This window comes from Ranitomeya imitator, chromosome 5 (assembly GCF_032444005.1).
Source record: "Ranitomeya imitator isolate aRanImi1 chromosome 5, aRanImi1.pri, whole genome shotgun sequence".
Taxonomy (NCBI): Eukaryota; Metazoa; Chordata; class Amphibia; order Anura; family Dendrobatidae; genus Ranitomeya; species Ranitomeya imitator.
The window spans coordinates 90,646,119-90,666,207 of NC_091286.1; the positions used below are offsets into that span (position 1 = coordinate 90,646,119).

General features: G+C 45.6%; 1 protein-coding gene across 4 annotated transcripts in view; it reads left to right on the plus strand.

Annotated features, from left to right (window-relative positions):
• The window catches only part of PPP4R3B (protein phosphatase 4 regulatory subunit 3B), a 59,983-nt gene that overhangs the window by 33,844 nt on the left and 6,050 nt on the right, over positions 1 to 20,089 (plus strand). For 2 of the 4 annotated variants that reach the window (XM_069768919.1, XM_069768920.1), the window contains exons 7-13: positions 5,019 to 5,135; positions 6,513 to 6,644; positions 6,967 to 7,069; positions 9,828 to 9,869; positions 18,830 to 18,988; positions 19,110 to 19,279; positions 19,691 to 19,830. In XM_069768919.1, the coding sequence (XP_069625020.1) occupies positions 5,019 to 5,135; positions 6,513 to 6,644; positions 6,967 to 7,069; positions 9,828 to 9,869; positions 18,830 to 18,988; positions 19,110 to 19,279; positions 19,691 to 19,830 (863 nt within the window). Of the gene's footprint in view, positions 1 to 5,018; positions 5,136 to 6,512; positions 6,663 to 6,966; positions 7,070 to 9,827; positions 9,870 to 18,829; positions 18,989 to 19,109; positions 19,280 to 19,690; positions 19,831 to 20,089 lie in introns of all 4 variants that reach the window. The other 2 variants (XM_069768921.1, XM_069768918.1) reach the window with 1 other exon arrangement.

Below are 20,089 nucleotides of genomic sequence, written 5' to 3' on the forward strand. Positions count from 1 at the left end.
CGCCTTTTAACGGCGGCCGCTAAGGGTACTTAAACCACAGCGCCGTTAATTAACGGCGCTGTGGAAAAAGTCCATAGCGCCCCCCAGAGGCCGATTTTCTCCGGGGTCTCGGCTGCCGAGGGTAGCCGAGACCCCAGAGAACATGATTCGGGGGGTTTTTAACCCACCCCGCATTTGCGATCGCCGGTAATTAACCGTTTACCGGCGATCGCAAAAAAAAAAAAAAAAGCGATCTCTTTTTAATTTCTCTGTCCTCCGATGTGATCGCACATCGGAGGACAGAGAAAAGGGGTCCCAGGTGGCCCCCCAATACTCACCTAGCTCCCCCGATGCTCCTCGTGTCTCCCGGTGGGCGCCGCCATCTTCAAAATGGCGGGCGCATGCGCAGTGCGCCCGCCGGCCGGCACCGGGAGAATCTTTGGGGTCTCGGCTGCCGGGGGTAGCCGAGACCCCAAAGAGCACGATCGGGGTCGGTATTACCGACCCCTGTTTTGCGATCGCCGGTAATTAACTGTTTACCGGCGACCGCAAAAAAAAAGTAAAGTGTAATTCTCTGTCCTCTGATGTGATCGCACATCAGAGGACAGAGAAATAGGGGGATTCGGGGACCCTAGCATACTCACCTAGGTCCCTGGATCCTCTTGCTGCTCCTCCTGGCCGCCGGCAGCAGAACATGGCGGACGCATGCCCAGTGCGCCCGCCATCTGTCTCCATCTGCCGGCCGGCAGGAGAACAGCAGTTGGGGCTAAAATTAGGGTTAGGGGTAGGGTTAGGGGTAGGGTTAGGTTAGGGGTAGGGTTAGGGGTAGGGTTAGGGTAGGGTTAGGGGTAGGGTTAGGTTAGGGTTAGGTTAGGGGTAGGGTTAGGTTAGGGGTAGGGCTAGGGTTGGGGCTAAATTTAGGGTTAGGGTTGGGGCTAAATTTAGGGTTAGGGTTGGGGCTAAACTTAGGGTTAGGCTTCTTTCACACTTACGTCGGTACGGGGCCGTCGCAATGCGTCGGCCCGACATACCGACGCACGTTGTGAAAATTGTGCACAACGTGGGCAGCAGCTGTAGTTTTTCAACACATCCGCTGCCCAATCTATGTCCTGGGGAGGAGGGGGCGGAGTTAGGCCACACATGCGCGGTCAGAAATGGCGGATGCGACGTACAAAAAAACGTTTCATTGAACGTTTTTTGTGCCGACGCTCCGCCAAAACACAACTGATCCAGTGCACGACGGACGCGACGTGTGGCCATCCGTCACGATCCGTCGGCAATACAAGTCTATGGGCAAAAAACGCATCCTGCGGGCACATTTGCAGGATCCGTTTCTTGTCCAAAACGACGGATTGCGACGGAATGCCAAACGACGCAAGTGTGAAAGTAGCCCTAGGGTTAGGGTTGGGGCTAAAGTTAGGGCTAGGGTTGGGGCTAAAGTTAGGGTTAGAGCTGGGATTAGGGTTAGGGTTTGGATTAGGGTTCGTATTAGGGTTAGGGTTGGCATTAGGGTTACGCTTGGGATTAGGGTTAGGTTTGGGATTAGGGTTAAGGTTAGGGTTGTGATTAGGGGTGTATTGGGATTAGGGTTAGGTTTGAGGTTAGGGTTGAGATTAGGATTAGGGGTGTGTTGGATTTAGGGTTTTGATTAGGGTTATGGTTAGGGTTGACTTGGGGTAAGGGTTGTGATTATGGTTAGGGTTAGTGATTAGGATTATGGATGAGGTTGGGATTAGGGTTAGGGGTGTGTTGGGGTTAGGGTTGGAGCTAGAATTGGGGGGTTTCCACTGTTTAGGTACATCAGGGGGTCTCCAAACACGACAGCCAATTTTGCGCTCAAAAAGTCAAATGGTGCTCTCTCCCTTCTGAGCTCTGCCGTGCGCCCAAACAGTGGGTTACCCCCACATATGGGGCATCAGCGTACTCGGGATAAATTGGACAACAACTTCTGGGGTCCAATTTCTCTTGTTACCCTTGTGAAAATAAAAATTTGGGGGCTACAAAATCTTTTTTGTGAAAAAAAAATATTTTTTATTTTCACGACTCTGCATTCTAAACTTCTGTGAAGCACTTGGGCATTCAAAGTTCTCACCACACATCTAGATAAGTTCCTTGGGGGGTCTAGTTTCCAAAATGGGGTCACTTGTGGGGGGTTACTACAGTTTAGGTACATCAGGGGCTCTGCAATCGCAACATAATGCCCACAGACCATTCTATCAAAGTCTGCATTCCAAAAAGGCGCTCCTTCCCTTCCGAGCTCTGCCGTGCGCCCAAACAGTGGTTTACCCCCACATATGGGGTACCAGCATACTCAGGACAAATTGGACAACAACTTTTGGGGTCCAGTTTCTCTTGTTACCCTTGTGAAAATAAAAATTTGGTGGCTAAAAAATCTTTTTTGTGGAAAAAAAAAATATTTTTTATTTTCACGGCTCTGCATTATAAACTTCTGTGAAGCACTTGGGCATTCAAGGTTCTCACCACACATCTAGATAAGTTCCATGGGGGGTCTAGTTTCCAAAATGGGGTCACTTGTGGGGGATTTCTACTGTTTAGGCACATCAGGGGCTCTCCAAACGCGACATGGCGTCCGATCTCAATTCCAGCCAATTCTACATTGAAAAAGTAAAACGGCACTTTCTCTTCCAAGCTCTGCGGTGCGCCCAAACAGTGGTTTACCCCCACATATTGGGTATCGACGTACTCAGGAGAAATTGCACAACAACTTTTGTGGTCTAATTTCTCCTGTTACCCTTGTGAAAATAAAAATTTGTGGGCAAAAAGATCATTTTTGTAGAAAAAATGCAATTTTTTTTTTTTCACGGCTCTACGTTATAAACTTCTGTGAAGCACATGGGGGTTCAAAGTGCTCGCCACACATCTAGATAAGTTCCTTAAGGGGTCTAGTTTCCAAAATGGTGTCACTTGTGGGGAGTTTCCACTGTTTAGGTACATCAGGGGCTCTCTAAACGTGACATGGCGTCCGATCTCAATTCCAGCCAATTCTGCATTGAAAAAGTCAAACGGCGCTCCTTCACTTCTAAGTTCTGCGGTGCGCCCTAACAGTGGTTTACCCCCACATATGGGGTATTGGCGTATTCAGGAGAAATTGCATAACAAAATTTATGGTTACATTTCTGTTTTTACACTTGTGAAAATAAAAAAAATGGTTCTGAATTAAGATGTTTGCAAAAAAAAGTTAAATGTTCATTTTTTCCTTCCACATTGTTTCAGTTCCTGTGAAGCACGTAAAGGGTTAATAAACTTCTTGAATGTGGTTTTGAGAACCTTGATGGGTGTAGTTTTTAGAATGGTGTCACACTTCATTATTTTCTATCATATAGACCCCTCAAAATGACTTCAAATGTGATGTGGTCCCTAAAAAAAAATGGTGTTGTAAAAATGAGAAATTGCTGGTCAACTTTTAACCCTTATAACTCCCTAACAAAAAAAAAATTTGTTTCCAAAATTGTGCTGATGTAAAGTAGACATGTGGGAAATGTTATTTATTAACTATTTTTCGTGACATATCTCTCTGATTTAAGGGCATAAAAATACAAAGTTTGAAAATTGCAAAATTTTAAAAATTTTCGCCATATTTCCGTTTTTTTCATAAATAATCGCAAGTAATATCGAAGAAATGTTACCACTAACATGAAGTACAATATGTCACGAAAAAACAATCTCAGAATCAGCGGGATCCGTTGAAGCGTTCCAGTGTTATAACCTCATAAAGTGACAGTGGTCAGAATTGCAAAAATTGGCCTGGTCATTAAGTACCAAATTGGCTCTGTCACTAAGGGGTTAAACAATACAAGTCATAACTGGTACAGGAGGAGAGCGGATCCTGCCCGCGAGTGCTCACAATCTACAAATGCCTCAAAGTATCTTTCCTACAGCACAGAGACAAGCTTCAGAACTTATGGAACAAGGTTATTTTGGAATGATGAGACCAAAATTTAACTTTTTGGCCACAATCATAAATGTTACATTTGGAGAGACGTCAACAAGGTCTGAGATGAAAGGAACACCATTCCTACTGTAATGTTTTGGGGGATGTGAGCTACAGATACACAGGAAACTTGGTCAAGGTTGAATGAAAGATGAATGTAGCACGTTATCAGTAAATACTGGGGGCAAATTTGCACTCATCAGCCCGGAAGCTGCGTATGGGACGTACTTGGATGTTCCAACATGACAACGATCCAAAACACAAGGCCAAGTCACCTGTCATTGGCTACAGCAGAACATAGTGAAGGTTCTGGAGTGGCCATCTCAGTCTCCTAACCCCAATATCATTGAGCCACTCTGGGGAGATCTCAAGAGCGCAGTTCATGCTAGACAGCCCAGGAATTTACAGGAACTGGAGGCTTTTTGCCAAGAAGAGTGGACAGCTTTACCATCTGAAAGTCCTATGTTTTCCAAATAATGAGCTGACACAAAAGGATTTTAGGTGGTTTACACACGAGATGAATTTGTAGTGGAGTTTATAAAATCTCATCAACGTGAAAAGGGGGAGGGGAATGCACTGTAAGGCCCATTATGAGTGTTTTTTTTCTGCTGCATATTTTCGCTGCGTCAAATAGAAAATCCGTTAGTAAAGAATGCACTTTTATTTTTTAAATTGTTTTTTTTGTTTCGAGCTGTGTATCAAAAACCAAGCCCCTCTATTTGAAATTTGACTTGCAAAAGAGACGCAAACCGCAACATCAAAAACATGAGACAAGAAAAAAAAACACTAATGAAAAAAACAGTCTAATTTACTTAATAAATGTAAAAAATCTGCTACATTAAAAACTCATCATGGGAACGTAGCCTAAATTCTCCATCACTGAGGACTTGACATCCCCCTAGAAATTCAGTTATGCTAAATACCGTGGCGGTATAGCACACTAGCTGCAATAATATGTTAGTGGCTGCGGATATTGCGGCGGTGAATTTGTGTATTTTATTATGGGTGATTTGTGAAGTCCCAGCAGGTGCTGCCGTGTCTTCTATTGTATTGCTCTAGCTAATTAATATTGGCCTGCTCTTTCTAGGGTATGGACGACTTGCAAGTTAGAGCAGCGGCAACCGATATATTTTCATATCTGGTAGAATTTAGTCCATCTATGGTCCGGGAGTTTGTCATGCAGGAGGCTCAGCAGAGCGATGATGTAAGTAGACCGTTCTACATATGAAGGCAATATGGAGTGCAGCCGAGTATATTGCTGCCTTAATAGCATTCTGTCCCTTTTACCTCTTCACTTTTTATATATAGGAATTGCATAAATATATTGCATAATATATACATCCTATTGATAACCTGCGCCCTGCCAGCTCTTAGACCTGCTGGTACTCCGGACATCAGACCAGCATACCGGGAGTCCTGCCCCATCTCTGCCCTGAATTGCCCAACAGATCCTCATGGGAATTGGCCCGAATTATTTGTCTGTGTTTCTAATTTGCTTGTTTTCTATGTTGATCCATTGTCAGAATGAACTTGCTGCAGATTTTGTGCTGTTGATTATACCACATTTTACACACATTAAATACCGTATTTTTCAGACTATAAGACGGACCGGACCATAAGACGCACCCCAAATTTGGGGTGAAAATTGCAGGAAAAAAAAAAAAATTTTAAGATGGGGGTCTGTCTTATTGTCCAAATTTACAGTATCTTACCTGAGTGCTGGCGGTGGCAGAGCAGGGTCACAGGAGGCATGGTGTCAGCAGAGGTGGGGTGATGCGGTACAGCGTGCACCTGAGCAAGGTCCCTTCCTGCTTAGGTGGGCGACGCCATGGCCTGGTGTCCATGGGGGGGGGTTGCAGCAGTGGTGTGTCGACGGCAGAGATGCGGGGATAATGAGCGGTATGGCGTGAGCAGGGTCCCTTCCACAGGTGAGGTGACGCAGCGGCCCGGTGTCCATTCCAATGTGAGCAGCAGTGTCGGGTTAATTACTGGTTTATCGGTGGCGGCGGCCATCTTCCTGAGGCTGCGCGTGCGCAGATGGAGTGCTCTGCTTCCCGGGGCTTCAGGAAAATGGCTGCGCGTGCGCAGATGGAGATCGTGGCGGCCATGTTCCTGAAGCCGAGATCTAAATCTGCAAACTTGGCTTCAGGAAAATGGCTGCCGCGATCTCCATCTGCGCACGCGTGGCCCCCCGCGGTCATTTTCCTGAAGCCCCGGGAAGCAGAGCATCTGCGCACGCGCGGCCTCAGGAAGATGGCTGACACCACCGATAACGCCATGATTCACCCGACTCTGCTGCTTACCGGGCTGCTGCATCACCTCACCTGTGGAAGGGACCCCGCTCACGCCAAACCGCCTCCTCATCCCCGCACCTCTGCCGCCGCCACACCACTGCCGGTAAGCCTGCATTATGACTATAAGACGCACCCAACATTTTTCCCCCTTTTTTGGGGGGAAAAGTGCGTCTTATAGTCGGGAAAATACTGTATTACTTATTAACCTCTAAACTTGCTGCAAACATCACTTGGTAGTGTGCTCCCATTTGTTTTCATCTCTAACATGATTTATTTTCCGTCAACAGGACATTCTGTTGATAAATGTTGTGATTGAGCAGATGATTTGTGATACCGACCCCGAGCTTGGAGGAGCGGTACAATTGATGGGACTACTACGAACTCTCATAGATCCTGAGAACATGTTAGCAACAGCTAATGTAAGAACATGCAAATGGGTAAAAGCATCACATTTTTTTTTCCCAGTAATGTTTAATTTTTTGCAAATGAGCCGTAGTTCACACACATGTAACAAACTTGCTCATGTACGTTATGGCAGGCTAAAGTGTTTTCCAAGAAACCTGAGTACTAGGTACGTGGCTTTATTATGTAACTATCTTGCAGAGGACACACAAATGGCAAGAAAGTCTGAAGTCTACAGCGCTCAATGCTTGTTGTGATAATAGGCAGGATTATTTTCAGTGTCACCATTTATATATTATTGATATATCTAATATATTGTTTTCTTTTTTTGGTTAACAGAAAACTGAAAAAAGCGAGTTCTTGAATTTCTTCTACAACCATTGTATGCAAGTGCTCACTGCACCGCTCCTGGCCAACACATCGGAAGATAAACCAGATAAAGGTATGGTAGCAGTGACTACTGCATATCCCGGCTTATACTGAACTTCATGTCTGGGTTTTTTTTCCCCCTCCATTCTGTTTAGCCCCTTCACTTCAGGGCAACTTTTCGGTTTTGCTCTTTCGTGGTTTCATCTTCCTCACTACTCCTTTTGCTGTATAATCTACCCAATAACAAAGGAAAACTTCCAAATGAGGATAAAATGGTGACAAGTATGCAATTCCGTCGTTGTTTTTGGAGTTTTTGTTTTTACGGTTTTCAGTGCATGTTAAAAATGACCTGGAAATCTGATTCTCCAGGTTAGTATGATCACAGCGATAGTGGACTTGCATTTTTTTTTTTTTAATTCAGGCAATGAAGCATTGCAGTATATAGTGAATACTGCAGTCCTCGCTGAAGCTCCGCATGTTGCTGAGCTTTAGGCTGTGTGCACACGTTGCTGATTTTTCGCGTTTTTTTTTTTAGCATTTTTTCGCGATAAAAACGCTATAAACCCACAAAAAACAGCATACGATATGCATCCCATCATTTTGAATGAATTCTGCATGTTTTGTGCACATGATGCGTTTTTTTCCACGAAAAAAACGCATCATGGTAAAAAACGCAGCATGTTCATTAATTTTGCGGGTTTTTTTTTTTGCGTATTTCCCACTATAAAATGCATTGGGAAATGTCTGGAAAAAAACGCATCAAAAATGTGCAAAAAAAGCATGCAGATTTCTTGCAGAAAATTAAAGGTTTTTCTCAGGAATTTTCTGCAAGAAATCCTGAACGTGTGCACATAGCCTTACAGGAGAACCAAGATGGCAGTGATGGGGAAGTGCCCTTTAGGCGGCTGTCACAGTAACCCATCGGTGCGCTTCTATGTCATTTATATGCTGCTGTCAGATTGACATTGCCATCTAAATGGACAGATGCTGGCTCCAGTCGTGTAGTGACAATGTACAGTTATGTCTATATGAAGGGCTTTCTGGCCATTTACATAAAACAAAACCGTAAGAATTTATTCAGAAATAAGTCATTCTGCTCTTGCTGTGTTTTTTTTTTTTTTTTTTTTTTTAATCTAGTTTCCCTCTCAAAGTGTCGACAGGTTACAAGCAGGACTTTGGAGTCAGTAAGCCAAACCACCGACTCTGACTTCTTAATTTCCCTGACTTCCAACTCCGACTCCCCAGCCCTGGTCACTACTGACATGTGCATAAAGTGCAGCACAGATTCATCTCCTCTACAACTCCACAGCACTGGTCACTACTGAGCATGTACATAAAGTGCAGCACAGATTCATCTCCTCTATGACTCCCCAGCCCTGGTCACTACTGACATGTGCATAAAGTGCAGCACAGATTCAGCTCATCTACGACTCCTCTGCACTGGTCACTACTGACATGTGCATAAAGTGCAGCACAGATTCATCTCATCTACGACTCCTCAGCACTGGTCACTACTGACATGTGCATAAAGTGCAGCACAGATTCGGCTCAACTAACAGACGAGATCCTTAGATCAGAACCAGAACAGACATTTTATAATATATTTCTTAACTTTCCCAAATTATTATGGAAGCATTTAAATCACATCCTGCACCGAACTACTGAACCCAATGTATTATATATTGTCAGACTTGGTCCACTTTATATCGGCTCCACCAAAATGGACACAGATCCAGTCTCCACAGCCCTGGTTACAAGTGAAACCCATCTGACCCTTCCTGCCTCTAAAATTAGATTTTCGGGAACAATGTCTGATGTGAAGACAAAGGAGATCATAAAAGCAATTTCTAAAGAGTAAATATTTTTGCAATTTTTATGAGGTAATGCCTGGAGGCTGCAAACGTTCAGCTTTTTAGAGGCGATCCACTTGCATCCCCCGCCTGTAGCCGGTGGTGCTGCGTAGTCAGGCAGGTGATGGGATCCCTCATGTACATCCGTCAGTGCTTGCTGCTGGGCTTCACGTGTAATGTCTGTCACTGTAGTTTTACTAGACTGTGAACTGCTATACAAACTGGGGGAAAGTGAGATACGCAGTTTTCGGCTTCTCCATCTACGAGCAGCATAAACTATACCAGAGACCTGAGCCCAGCACTTATTTTGCATTTCCTTTTTCTGACCTTACTGATTAGCTGCAGTCTTATTTCTGACCGCTGGGCTGGCCTTGCAGTCATTGCTGATTTGATCGCTTTCATCCTACACTGTGCATGGGGTGAGTAGCTGTCAGTCAGCGGGTGGGGGGCACAGGTTCAGGAATATAGGACCCTGTGCGCTTATTTAGAGGACGTGAGTGCTGCCATATAAGAAACAAGAAAAGAAAACAGTGCGGCACTCACCCTTTTTGAAGCTGTGAAATCGTGCTCCACCTCCGCACCCTCTCGCTGACCTGATGTCCAAACGGATGTTTTAAATATATTTTTCTCCAATAAAGAGCACGATTTCACAGCTTCAAAAAGGGTGAGTGCCGCACTGTTTTCTTTTCTTGTTTCATCGAATTTACTGTGGATTGCTTATCAGTGCTGAGCACCGTATACCCAGAACATACGTGCCACCTGCGTATTTTTCGGATGTTCTTTAAGGAGTTAATGTCCATACTGATTTGTGCTTCTCTAGCGCCGTCCATTGCTCATTCTGTGTGTTTGCCATATAAGAAAGTGTGGTAACGCGACCCGGTGATAACATCAGTAAAAAGTGTCCCAAGCACGGATTGTGAAGTAGCAAAAGATAATTCTTAGTGACTAATTTCTCCATTTTTTTTTTTCTTTCTCCGTTAGATTCTAGCATCACACCTACGAAGAGCAGCACCATTTGTCCAGGTAATTGTATTTTGTGTGTACACGTCTTAACTCAGATTCACGTGAAGGTGATTGTGGACGATGCTGGGGAGTGGGGTGATGAGGGTCCTCAACACTTGTTTGATGCCAGCTATGTTAGTGGCCGGAGTTCAGCTGTTAACCATTCAAATGCCAATCTCTGGCAGCGGTGTTTAAAAGCACAGATGGGTAGATGGGTTACTATGGCAGCAGTTTTGGTCCCATGAAGCTCTGCCACAGACTGAACTTCTTAGGAGACGGGATTGATTTTTACTATATTCTGCAGTACTATTCTATAGCAGTATATAATACAAGGCCAGGGTGATGTGTAGTGACTTCTGAGTATCAGGACCCATTGAAGCACAATTAAGCGCAAAATGGCCCCCGTCGGTTCAGCCCGCTCTCCACACTTCACCCCAGCTCTATTTTTATTTATTTTTTTTTTCTTAACCGGAACGGCGAGTGCCATCTTCTTTTTCTCCTTTTCATAAACCAGTATCATTATCATGTGTTTTTCTCGGTGAGCACCCCGTCCCTGTTACATACAGGTGTGGACCCATTTGACTACACAGGAACTTAAATATCAGCATTTGATGTTGGTGCCGCATTTGTTCCCTTTTGCTTATACTTGGTGACTGCAGACTTGTAGACTTTTAGACCGAACAGCCCCTTCACCACTTTGCAATTTTCTGTTTTTGCGGGTTTTTTTGCTCCCCTTCTCCAAACCATAATTATTCAATGTGGCCTTGTGAGGGCTTGTTTTTTTTGCGGGGCCAGTTGCACTTTTGAACTACACCATTCATTTTACCATATAGTGTACTGTTTTTTGGATTTTTTATTTACCATTTTCACTAAATGCTAAAATGACCTGCCATTATGATTCTCCAGGTCATTAAAAGTTTGTAGATGCCAAACATGTATAGTTTGAAAAAAAATATATATTTTTTGACCACTTAAATAAAAAATGTAATTTGTAAGAAAAAAAAAAGGTGGCATTATTTGAGACCTGTAGCTTCTCCATTTTTCATGATCTGGGGCTGGAGAAGGGCTTATTTATTGCGTGCTGAGCTGATATGTTTATTGAAACCAATGTTTCAATAATGTGGTGTAGATAAGATCTTTTGATCGCCGGTTATTGCATTTCACTGCAATGTTGCGGCAACCAAAAAAAGTACCGTATATACTCGAGTATAAGCCGATACCCCTAATTTTGCCACAAAACACTGGGAAAACTTAATGACTCGAGTATAAGCCTAGGGTGGGAAATGCAGCAGCTACTGGTAAATGTCAAAAGTAAAAATATACCAATAAAAGTAAAATTAATTGAGACATCAGTAGTTTAAGTGTTTTTGAATATCCATATTGAATCAGGAGCCCCATATAATGTTCCATAAAGTTTGATGGGCCCCATAAGATGCTCCATATTAAAATATGCCCCATATAATCCTGCATAAAGGTTAATAGTGGCCCCATAAGATGCTCCATAGACACATTTGCCCAATATAATGCTGCACAAATGTTGATTATGGCCCCATAAGATGCTCCAGAAAGATATTTGCCCCATATATGCTGCACAAACCTTGATTATGGCCCCATAAGATGCATGCGCCATATAGTGCTGCAGAAACGTTGATTATGGCTCCATAAGATGCTTGCGCCATATAGTGCTGCAGAAACGTTTATTATGGCTCCATAAGATTCTCCATACAGACACTTGCCCCATTTGCTATTGCTGCGATAAAAAAAAAAAAAAATCACTTTCAATATTCATCTGCTCCTCGTTCCGGCGCTGCTCCAACTCCAGCGTCTACTGCACTGACGTTCAGGCAGAGGGCGCGCACTAACCACATCATCGCGCCCTCTGACCTGAGTGTCACTGCTGGACACGGAGCGGCGCCGGAACGAGGAACAGGTGAATATCGCGCAGTGCTACCCTCCCCGTTATTCTCACCTGCTCCTGGCGCGGTGCAGTCCCTGCTTCTCCGGCGCCGCTGCTTCTTCCTGTACTGAGCAGTCACTGTTACCGCTCATTACAGTAATGAATATGCGGCTCCACCCCTATGGGAGGTGGAGCCGCATATTCATTACTGTAATGAGCGGTACCATGTGACCGCTCAGTACAGGAAGAAGCTGCGCGCCGGGGAAGCAGGGACCGCACCAAGAGTAGGTGAGTATACTAACTAGACTGTCCCCGCTCCCCCTCCCCTGCCGACCCCTGGGTATGATTCGAGTATAAGCCGAGAGGGGGACTTTCAGCCCAAAAAAATGGGCTGAAAATCTCGGCTTATACTCGAGTATATACGGTAACTGGCGTTTTGATTTCTTTCCTCGTTACACCCTTTACCTATCGGATTAACTTATTTTTATCTTTTGACAGCTCTGGCGTTTCTGAACACAGAAATACTGAATATTTTTGTTTTTTTTATATTTTGAATGGGGCAAAAGGGTGATAGGAACTTTTCTCCTTCGCCTCATTGGGGGACACAGACCATGGTGTATGCTGCTGCCAATAGGAGGCTGACACTAAGTGATACAAAGAAAGTGATCTCCTCCCCTGCAGTATATACCCTCCTGCTGGCTCTCAGCTCCTCCCCTGCAGTATACACCCTCCTGCTGGCTCTCAGCTAACCAGTTCTTGCTTAGTGTCCGTAGGAAGCACTTGGGTCTTGTTCAGACCTCAACGTTTTTATTTTATTTTTTACTTTTCTGTAAATTTTTATTTTTTAATTAACGGAGTGAAGGGGGCGACGGTTCCTTTCAAGGTTCCGATCTCCCCCGAACCATCAACAGGCGAGCACGGCGAGTATACCTCCCCGTACCCTCTCCTGCGACGTGGGAAGCCATGCCTGAGCTCACTTCAGGGGCGACGGTTCCTTTCATGGTCCCGATGCCCCCACACCAGCAGCAGGCGACCACATGGAGTGTCGCCTCCATGTATCCTCTCCTGGAGCCAGGCCTAATGCCGGATAACTGGCCCTGTCCACCTGGGGGCTGAACTCTGTGGATGTACAGAGCAGCCCCCACTGTCCCACCACTGTTAAAGCGGATGGCACAAGGAGGCGGACGGTTCTTCCTCACCTCCCTAACAAAGGGATGATGGATTGAGGTTTACCCCTCTATCCCTGCACCTGCAGCAGAACAGTAGAGTGTGCGCGCTTTCCTCGGCGCTGAAACCCAGTCATCCGCAGCAGCTCCATGCCGGGACGTGCATCGGTGGTGAGTGGATCAGCGATGGGCCTCTGCAGAGGGATATTCACATGCTTCCCTGTGGCCCACGTCCCTGAGGTAACGTGCCGGCGGCTGCAAAAATGTAGCCCCCGGCTTTGGCCGATGTGTAGGCCGTATCCCGGAAGCCGCGCCCGCACTATGGCGCACTAAGGCTACACATCAGGTTTTCAGTGTCAGGCTAAATCCGGCGAATGTTGGGAAAAACTGGATCCGGCGCAGATTGTGAAAAACTGATGCTACGGATCCGGTTTTTTTATGGATCGGGCTAGCCTATGTAGATTATTGGATAAAAAAAAAAATTGGAGCTGCTCAGTTTAAAAAAACCGGATCAGGCCGCCGGATCCCCCTTTTTCCGGATCCGGCACCTTCCGGCTCCCATAGGCTTCCATTCTAGCAAACAGCCGGAAGTGCCGGATCCGGAGCTCCAGGCTTTTTCGCCGGAGACAAAAAACGTTGCTATGGATGTTTTTTTCAAGAAACCGGAAGCTGCAGATTTGCCGGATCCAGCGAAAACCGGACGAAACGCAATGTCATCCGGTGCAATCCGGCACTACTACAAGTCTATGGGGAAAAAACCTTATCCGGTGGCAACATTCGCCTGATCCGGTTTTTTGAAATTTAGCTGGATTTAGCCTGACACTGAAAACCTGATGTGTGAAAGTAGCCTTGGGTGCCACCTTTTCTGGCATTCTTCCCTGGCACAGGATCCATCCCTTCCCTCGGCAACGCTGGTATTGCTCACGCCGGCTGCAGAAATTTAGGCCCCGGCTTGGGCCTATTCATGGAAGTCACGAGGCTCCGTCCACATAGCGTCTGTGGCTCTGCCCCCCCAAATTGTCGCCTCTCGCTCTCTGCGAGACTTTACCACCTCTGCAACTCCCGGTAGCCATCTTTGTCCACCTTGCTAGCAGACACACGGGCAATGGTTTTACATTAAAGGGGCACAACGACTCTGCAACTGAGTAAGGAAGTACTGCATAAAGGTGCATATTCCTTAGTCTTAAAGGCACATGACCCGTATCCCTGGTCTTAAAGGCACAGGACCAGTGTTCCTCGTCTTAAAGGCACATGACCAGTATTCCCTGGTCTTAAAGGCACATGACCAGTTCGAAGCCAGTCACCCTAAGTAAGTTCAGGAGCCCTCCGCTGCCGATCCCAGCTCATCCCAGAGTACCTAGTTCCCTGAGTGGGCTTCGTCACTGCCGCAAACCATCGATTCTCTGACAAGAGATTGAATCCCTCCGTGAACCCTCTGTGGCTCGCAGGACCAATATAGATGTCGTTTTCCTTCATGCGAGCCGTCGGCTAGCAGGAGACGTAAGTTTTCTAGAAACGTACACGCGCCTGGAAAACGGAAGTTTTATTTCCTGATCCCTCACCAATGATTTGCGAAGAACAAGTCTTTGAATATGGATCGGATATTGCCATGGTTCTGGACTCACCAGAAATTCAGAAAAGGATGGATTCGCTTATTTATCTCATCAACCAATCTCTGTAGATTGACGAGGACTTCGGTTCTACTCTAGATCACGCAGTGTCCCTAATGAGGAAACTAAACTCCCTCGCAGAGCATTTGCCATTCACCCGGACAGGTAGCGTCCGGATAAGCGATCCACTGGACAAAAACCTCTGCAAGCGCCGTATCCTTTTTTTCAGCCAATATGCAAACACGCGGGGTGTCCACTCCACGTATACCCACCTAAGACGTGAGATGCCATGCTTGGTCTGATTCTTAAGGGCGACGGGTCCTCTTAAAGGGCTCCGATCTCCCCACACCATCGATAGACGAGCACATGGAGTGTCGCCTCCATGTATCCTCTTCTACAGCCAGGCCTAACGCCGGACAACCAGCCCTGTCCACCCAGGGACCTTAACTCTGTGGATATACAGAGGCCCCCCTTTTTGGCGTCCAAACACACCCTCTGCATCTCCACTATTTAGCAGATGATGCAAGAAGGCGAACGATCCTTCTCCACTTCTCTGTTAAGAGGATGGTGGATCGAGTGTTCATCATTTTATCTCCGCACCGTCAAAAGAGAGCGGCGTTAGTAAGAGATGGCTTTTCCTAACCTTCTGCATGCAGCCGCGCATTCTGCCACTTGGAATATTACTGGGTAGAATCTCCTGTGGTATACCTACCAGTATGCCTACCCGATGGGTCATCAATTAAAAATACAACGGACGGTCAGATAGTAAATCTAGATCGTTCCGTCTTGTGGCCTCCAGTTCAGTGCTCTACCCTTCCCTTGCTGCCGCATGTGTTACTAGTGCAATGGTCTCTTGGTCAGGGACCATAACTATTTTGATTTCCTATAGACTAAACCAGCAGTGGATCAGTTGTCCAGGACGGTCTAGATCTAAGGGATCTTGGTTCCAAAATGGGGACTGAAAAGTTAGACCGACCCTGAATCTCAAACTTCTACCAAGCTTGACAAGGTCCCCCTTCTTCGGATGGAGTTCCTCCGCTCAGCTATTACTTCAACGGAAAAAGGTGGAGTTTCTGGCATCCACCGACATTCGGGATGCTTACCTTCACATTCCTATGTTTTCCCCTCTTCAAAAATTCCTTTGCTTTCCCTTTCGCGATCAGCATTTTCAAATCACAACCTTGTCCTTCGGCCTTGCTACTGCACCCAGAGTGTTCTCGGGGGTTATGGCGGCTGTCACGTTTCTCTTGCACCCTAGAGGCGTGGTCGTCCTGCCCTATCTGGTCAACTTTCTAGCCGCTCTTCCAGCCCTGCGCTGAGTCGTCCATATCTCTTGCTATACCCTCTCTCTCCTGGGCTGGCAGCTAAACTTAGATAAGTTTTTTCCTCTTTTCCATCCCAGCAGATATCCTTTTTTGAGGACGATCCTGGATTCTTCCAGAAGGTTGGTGATTCTCTCTTGAGACAAGGCCGTGGCCCTTCAACAGGGAGCTTGCGCACTTGTTCACTCATCCCCTCATTCCATTCGATTTGCTTGGAGGGTTCTGAGGAAAATCGGTGACAATGGAAGCATTTCCCTTCACTCCTCTCATTTCTGCAGGTCAATCAGGCTTTCAGAGGTTAGTCTCTGAGCTCCTTCTTCATCCAGGGGAGATCTTTTCTTCCGGTTCAATAGTTATTAGTGACTACCGATGCTATTCCTCTTCTCCTGATCATTGTTCTGGGGATCCGAACGATACGGCTAGTTCTACGGCAGGTCCACTGCCTTATGGCGGGTCACTCCATCTGTTTCAATCGGACAATCCCACGTCTGTCCCATACGTCAATCATCTAGCAGGTACCCACGGTCAGGAGTCATGGCCGAGGTACCTCACATTCTCTGTTGGGCCACGATCTATCATTTGGTGATCTCGGCACTACACATCTCAGGAGCAGAACTCCCTCATGTGAGTGGGAACTTCACCCGGAAGTCTTCCATCAGATCTATCTTCTCTGGAGCACTCCAGATGTAGGTCGCATGGCGTCCAGACTGAACGCCAATGTACTCTAAGTTCATGGTTCGGCCTCCAAGTCCAAAAGCCATCGCAGTGCATGCTCTGGTCCTTCCATGGTACCAGTTTCCTTCACTCCTCTTCCACTACTTCCGAGATCTTTTCGGAAGTAGGAAGGGCCCCAGTGATACTGGGAGATCCTCACTGACAATGTCAGGTTTTTTCTCGTTTGCGGAACTAGTATTTTTCCGTCTTATTACAACAAAACTGCAAATATGGACTTCCTCACAGGGAGTCTTCACATGTGGTTCTTCCCTATCGCATACCGTTAGCTCTTTGGGACCTTAATGATCCGGGGAGTCTTACAGTAGACTCCTTTTGATCCGGATAGACTTTACCATCAGGGAAGAGCGCCCTTTTTTCTCTGCAATCTCCTCATCCTGATGAGTCTTTGGAGCTAGCCGCTCTGTTTTTTCAGACCTTTTACCCTTATTACCATCAAGGCAAGGTTGTCCACAGGCCATCCCCGTCCCTTGATACCAAGGTGGTATAGTATTCCCACAGTTATGAGGGCATCATTCTTCCCTCATCTCTTTCCGCACCAGTCCACATAACGGAATCGGTTCCCCATATTCTGAACGTGGTGAGTGCTCTAAGTAGGTACGTCTCGAGGACGGCGTCCTTCCGAAGGTTGACCACTTGATTTGGGCTACCTCACTGTAAGAGGACGGCTTCCTGACGGTTACAGGAAGGGTTTAGCCGTTTCATCAGCCATGTTAGCTTGGTGGATTTGTTACACCATCCAGGAGTCCTTCCGTGTTAGATGTCAGTCTATCTCCCTGTGTATCGAGGTTTCTAGGCACCAGGCATCGGCACAGCACGCCTGCAAGCTTGTGAGGTCGTCCAGTCCGCATGCAGTCCGGTCATGTGACCGCGACGTCATCACCGGTCCTGCGAGAAGGACCTGCCATGATGTCACGGTCATGTGACTGCGATTTCATCACAGGTCCTGCGCTCATACCAAACCTGGGAACAAAAGCTGCCGCGTGCACCGCATACAGGTGCCAGGACTACAAGGGGCCTTCGGAAGGTGAGTGTGTGTGTGTATATATATATATTTTTGTATATATATTTTTTATAAAGTCTTTTTTTTAACCACGCATATAGTGCCCACATTGCTATATACTACGTGGGCTGTGTTAAATACTGTGTGGGCTGCGTTATATACTACATGACTGCTACGTACTGCGTGGGCTGCGTTATATACTACATGACTGCTACGTACTGCGTTATATACTACATGGCTGCTATATACTACGTGGGCAGTGTTATATACTGTGTGGGCTGCGTTATATACTACATGGCTGCTATATACTACGTGGCCAGTGCTATATACTATGTGGGCAATGTTATATACTGCGTGGGCTGTGTTATATACTGCGTGACCACTGTTATATACTGCGTGGCCTGTATTAACGCATCGGGTATTCAAGAATATGTCGTGGCCTGTGCTATATAGTATGTGGCTGCTATATACATACATATTCTAGAATACCCGATGCGTTAGAATCGGGCCACCATCTAGTGTTATTTATTAATGTTTTTGTGTGGTATGACTGTCTGTCTGGATTTAAGGGATCATTCAAAGTTTGAACATTGCAATTTTTTTTTTAAATTTGTTACATTTCTGATGTTTTACATTTTAATTATAAAAATATCAATTGAAATTTTCCTTTATTGTAAATTATTCTGTCACGAAAAAACAATCTCAAAATCAATGGGATATGTTGAAGTATTCTAGAGGTATTAGTACATAAAGTGACACTGGTCAGATTTTTTAAAAATTGGCCCGGTCACTAAGGGGTTAAACGCTCATCAAATAAAAATGACAGGTCCCAGTGGCTAAAGTAAAAATGAATAAATCAACTATTAAAGTTGTGCATTTAATTTTGTTTTAAAAATAATTTATTATAATCAATATTTATATAAATAAATAAGTCACTGCACCTTTAATTTTAGCCCCTAAAGGCTGTGTAGGCCAAGCCAGCAGTTTTTTTTTTTTTCTGCTGGTTTTTGCTGCGGCCACCACTGCGCCCACCTTAAACTGTTTTCTGTAGCTCTCGGTAATATTTATAAACTAAAAATGTTAACATCGGACAGTAAAGGAAAACTGGAGGCATCTTCTGGGATTGGCGCAAAGTTTTGGCTCTAGCAGCTCAGATGGAGGAAGCTTGGCGCAACGTTTCCATGTGATGTATCCGATACCGTGGTCTGTGTGGCGGCGGCTGACGCTGCGGATCTCTTCCCTGTATTTCAGATAACTATCAGACGGCTCAGCTGCTTGCTTTGATTCTGGAGTTGCTGACATTTTGTGTCGAACATCACACCTACCACATCAAGAACTACATCATGAACAAGGATTTGCTCCGACGAGTCTTAATATTGATGAACTCGAAACACACTTTCCTGGCACTTTGTAAGTCGCCTTCTCTTTAGCGTCACAATAAAGTGAAGCAATTTTCACCTAGGAGAAAGCGTGAATCCGGCCTGAAATCTTTGTAATATCCATCCTGCTCATACAATGTTTGTATTTTTAGGTGCTTTACGTTTTATGAGGCGAATAATTGGCTTGAAAGATGAGTTTTACAACCGTTATATTATAAAGGGAAACCTTTTTGAGCCGGTTATTAATGCTCTTGTGGATAATGGAACCAGATACAACTTGCTGAACTCTGCAATAATAGAACTGTTCGAGTTCATCCGAGTGGTAAGTATCTGCTCAGTGCGGCACCTATGGCAGCGCGCCAGTCACCTGCGTGTCTGCCCGTAGTAAAGCATCAGATGGGGAATGTGACGTGTTGGGGTAAAGGTTCTATACTGTTGTTTAATTAGACTGTGCTGAGACTTGTAGTCCCACAGGCCATGTTGACTAGGTTCTGTTATTGGCTATAGGATATGGAAGTTTACAGAAGTAGTTTTCAGTAAGAACGGTGATGGATGTTGGCGCCCTTTAACGGTGTAGCTCTGATCGGGTCATTGCTTCTAGATTTTCCCAGTCCAGTTAGTGCCTGTTCACACAACTCAATTAAACTTTGTACAAGCATACTTGCTATTAAACATTCCCCTAGTTTGGTGTTGGGAGCCAGATCTAAGTTCTGTCTTTTCCCACACATTGCAGGAAGATATAAAGTCTCTGACTGCACATATAGTGGACAACTTCTATAAGGCTCTCGAATCCATTGAATATGTTCAGACGTTCAAAGGGCTGAAGACCAAGTATGAGCAAGAAAAGGACCGACAGAGTCAGAAATTAAACAGGTAAGGCCTCCGCATGAAATCTAGTGCTTGTATCATGGTGATTTTCCGTTAGTCATTCTTGTAAGGCATATAGAGCATGTGTAGTAGCTTGCCATAGACTTACCACTCCCTGCTCAGGGTTCAGACCTGAATCTTACAGAGAACCTCTCTGTACTCTACCTATGGAGGTCAGCCAAACCTCCCAACTCCTCGATGTCCCAGACTCTGACCCCACAGCCCTGGTCACTACTGACATGTACATAAAGTGCAGCACAGATTC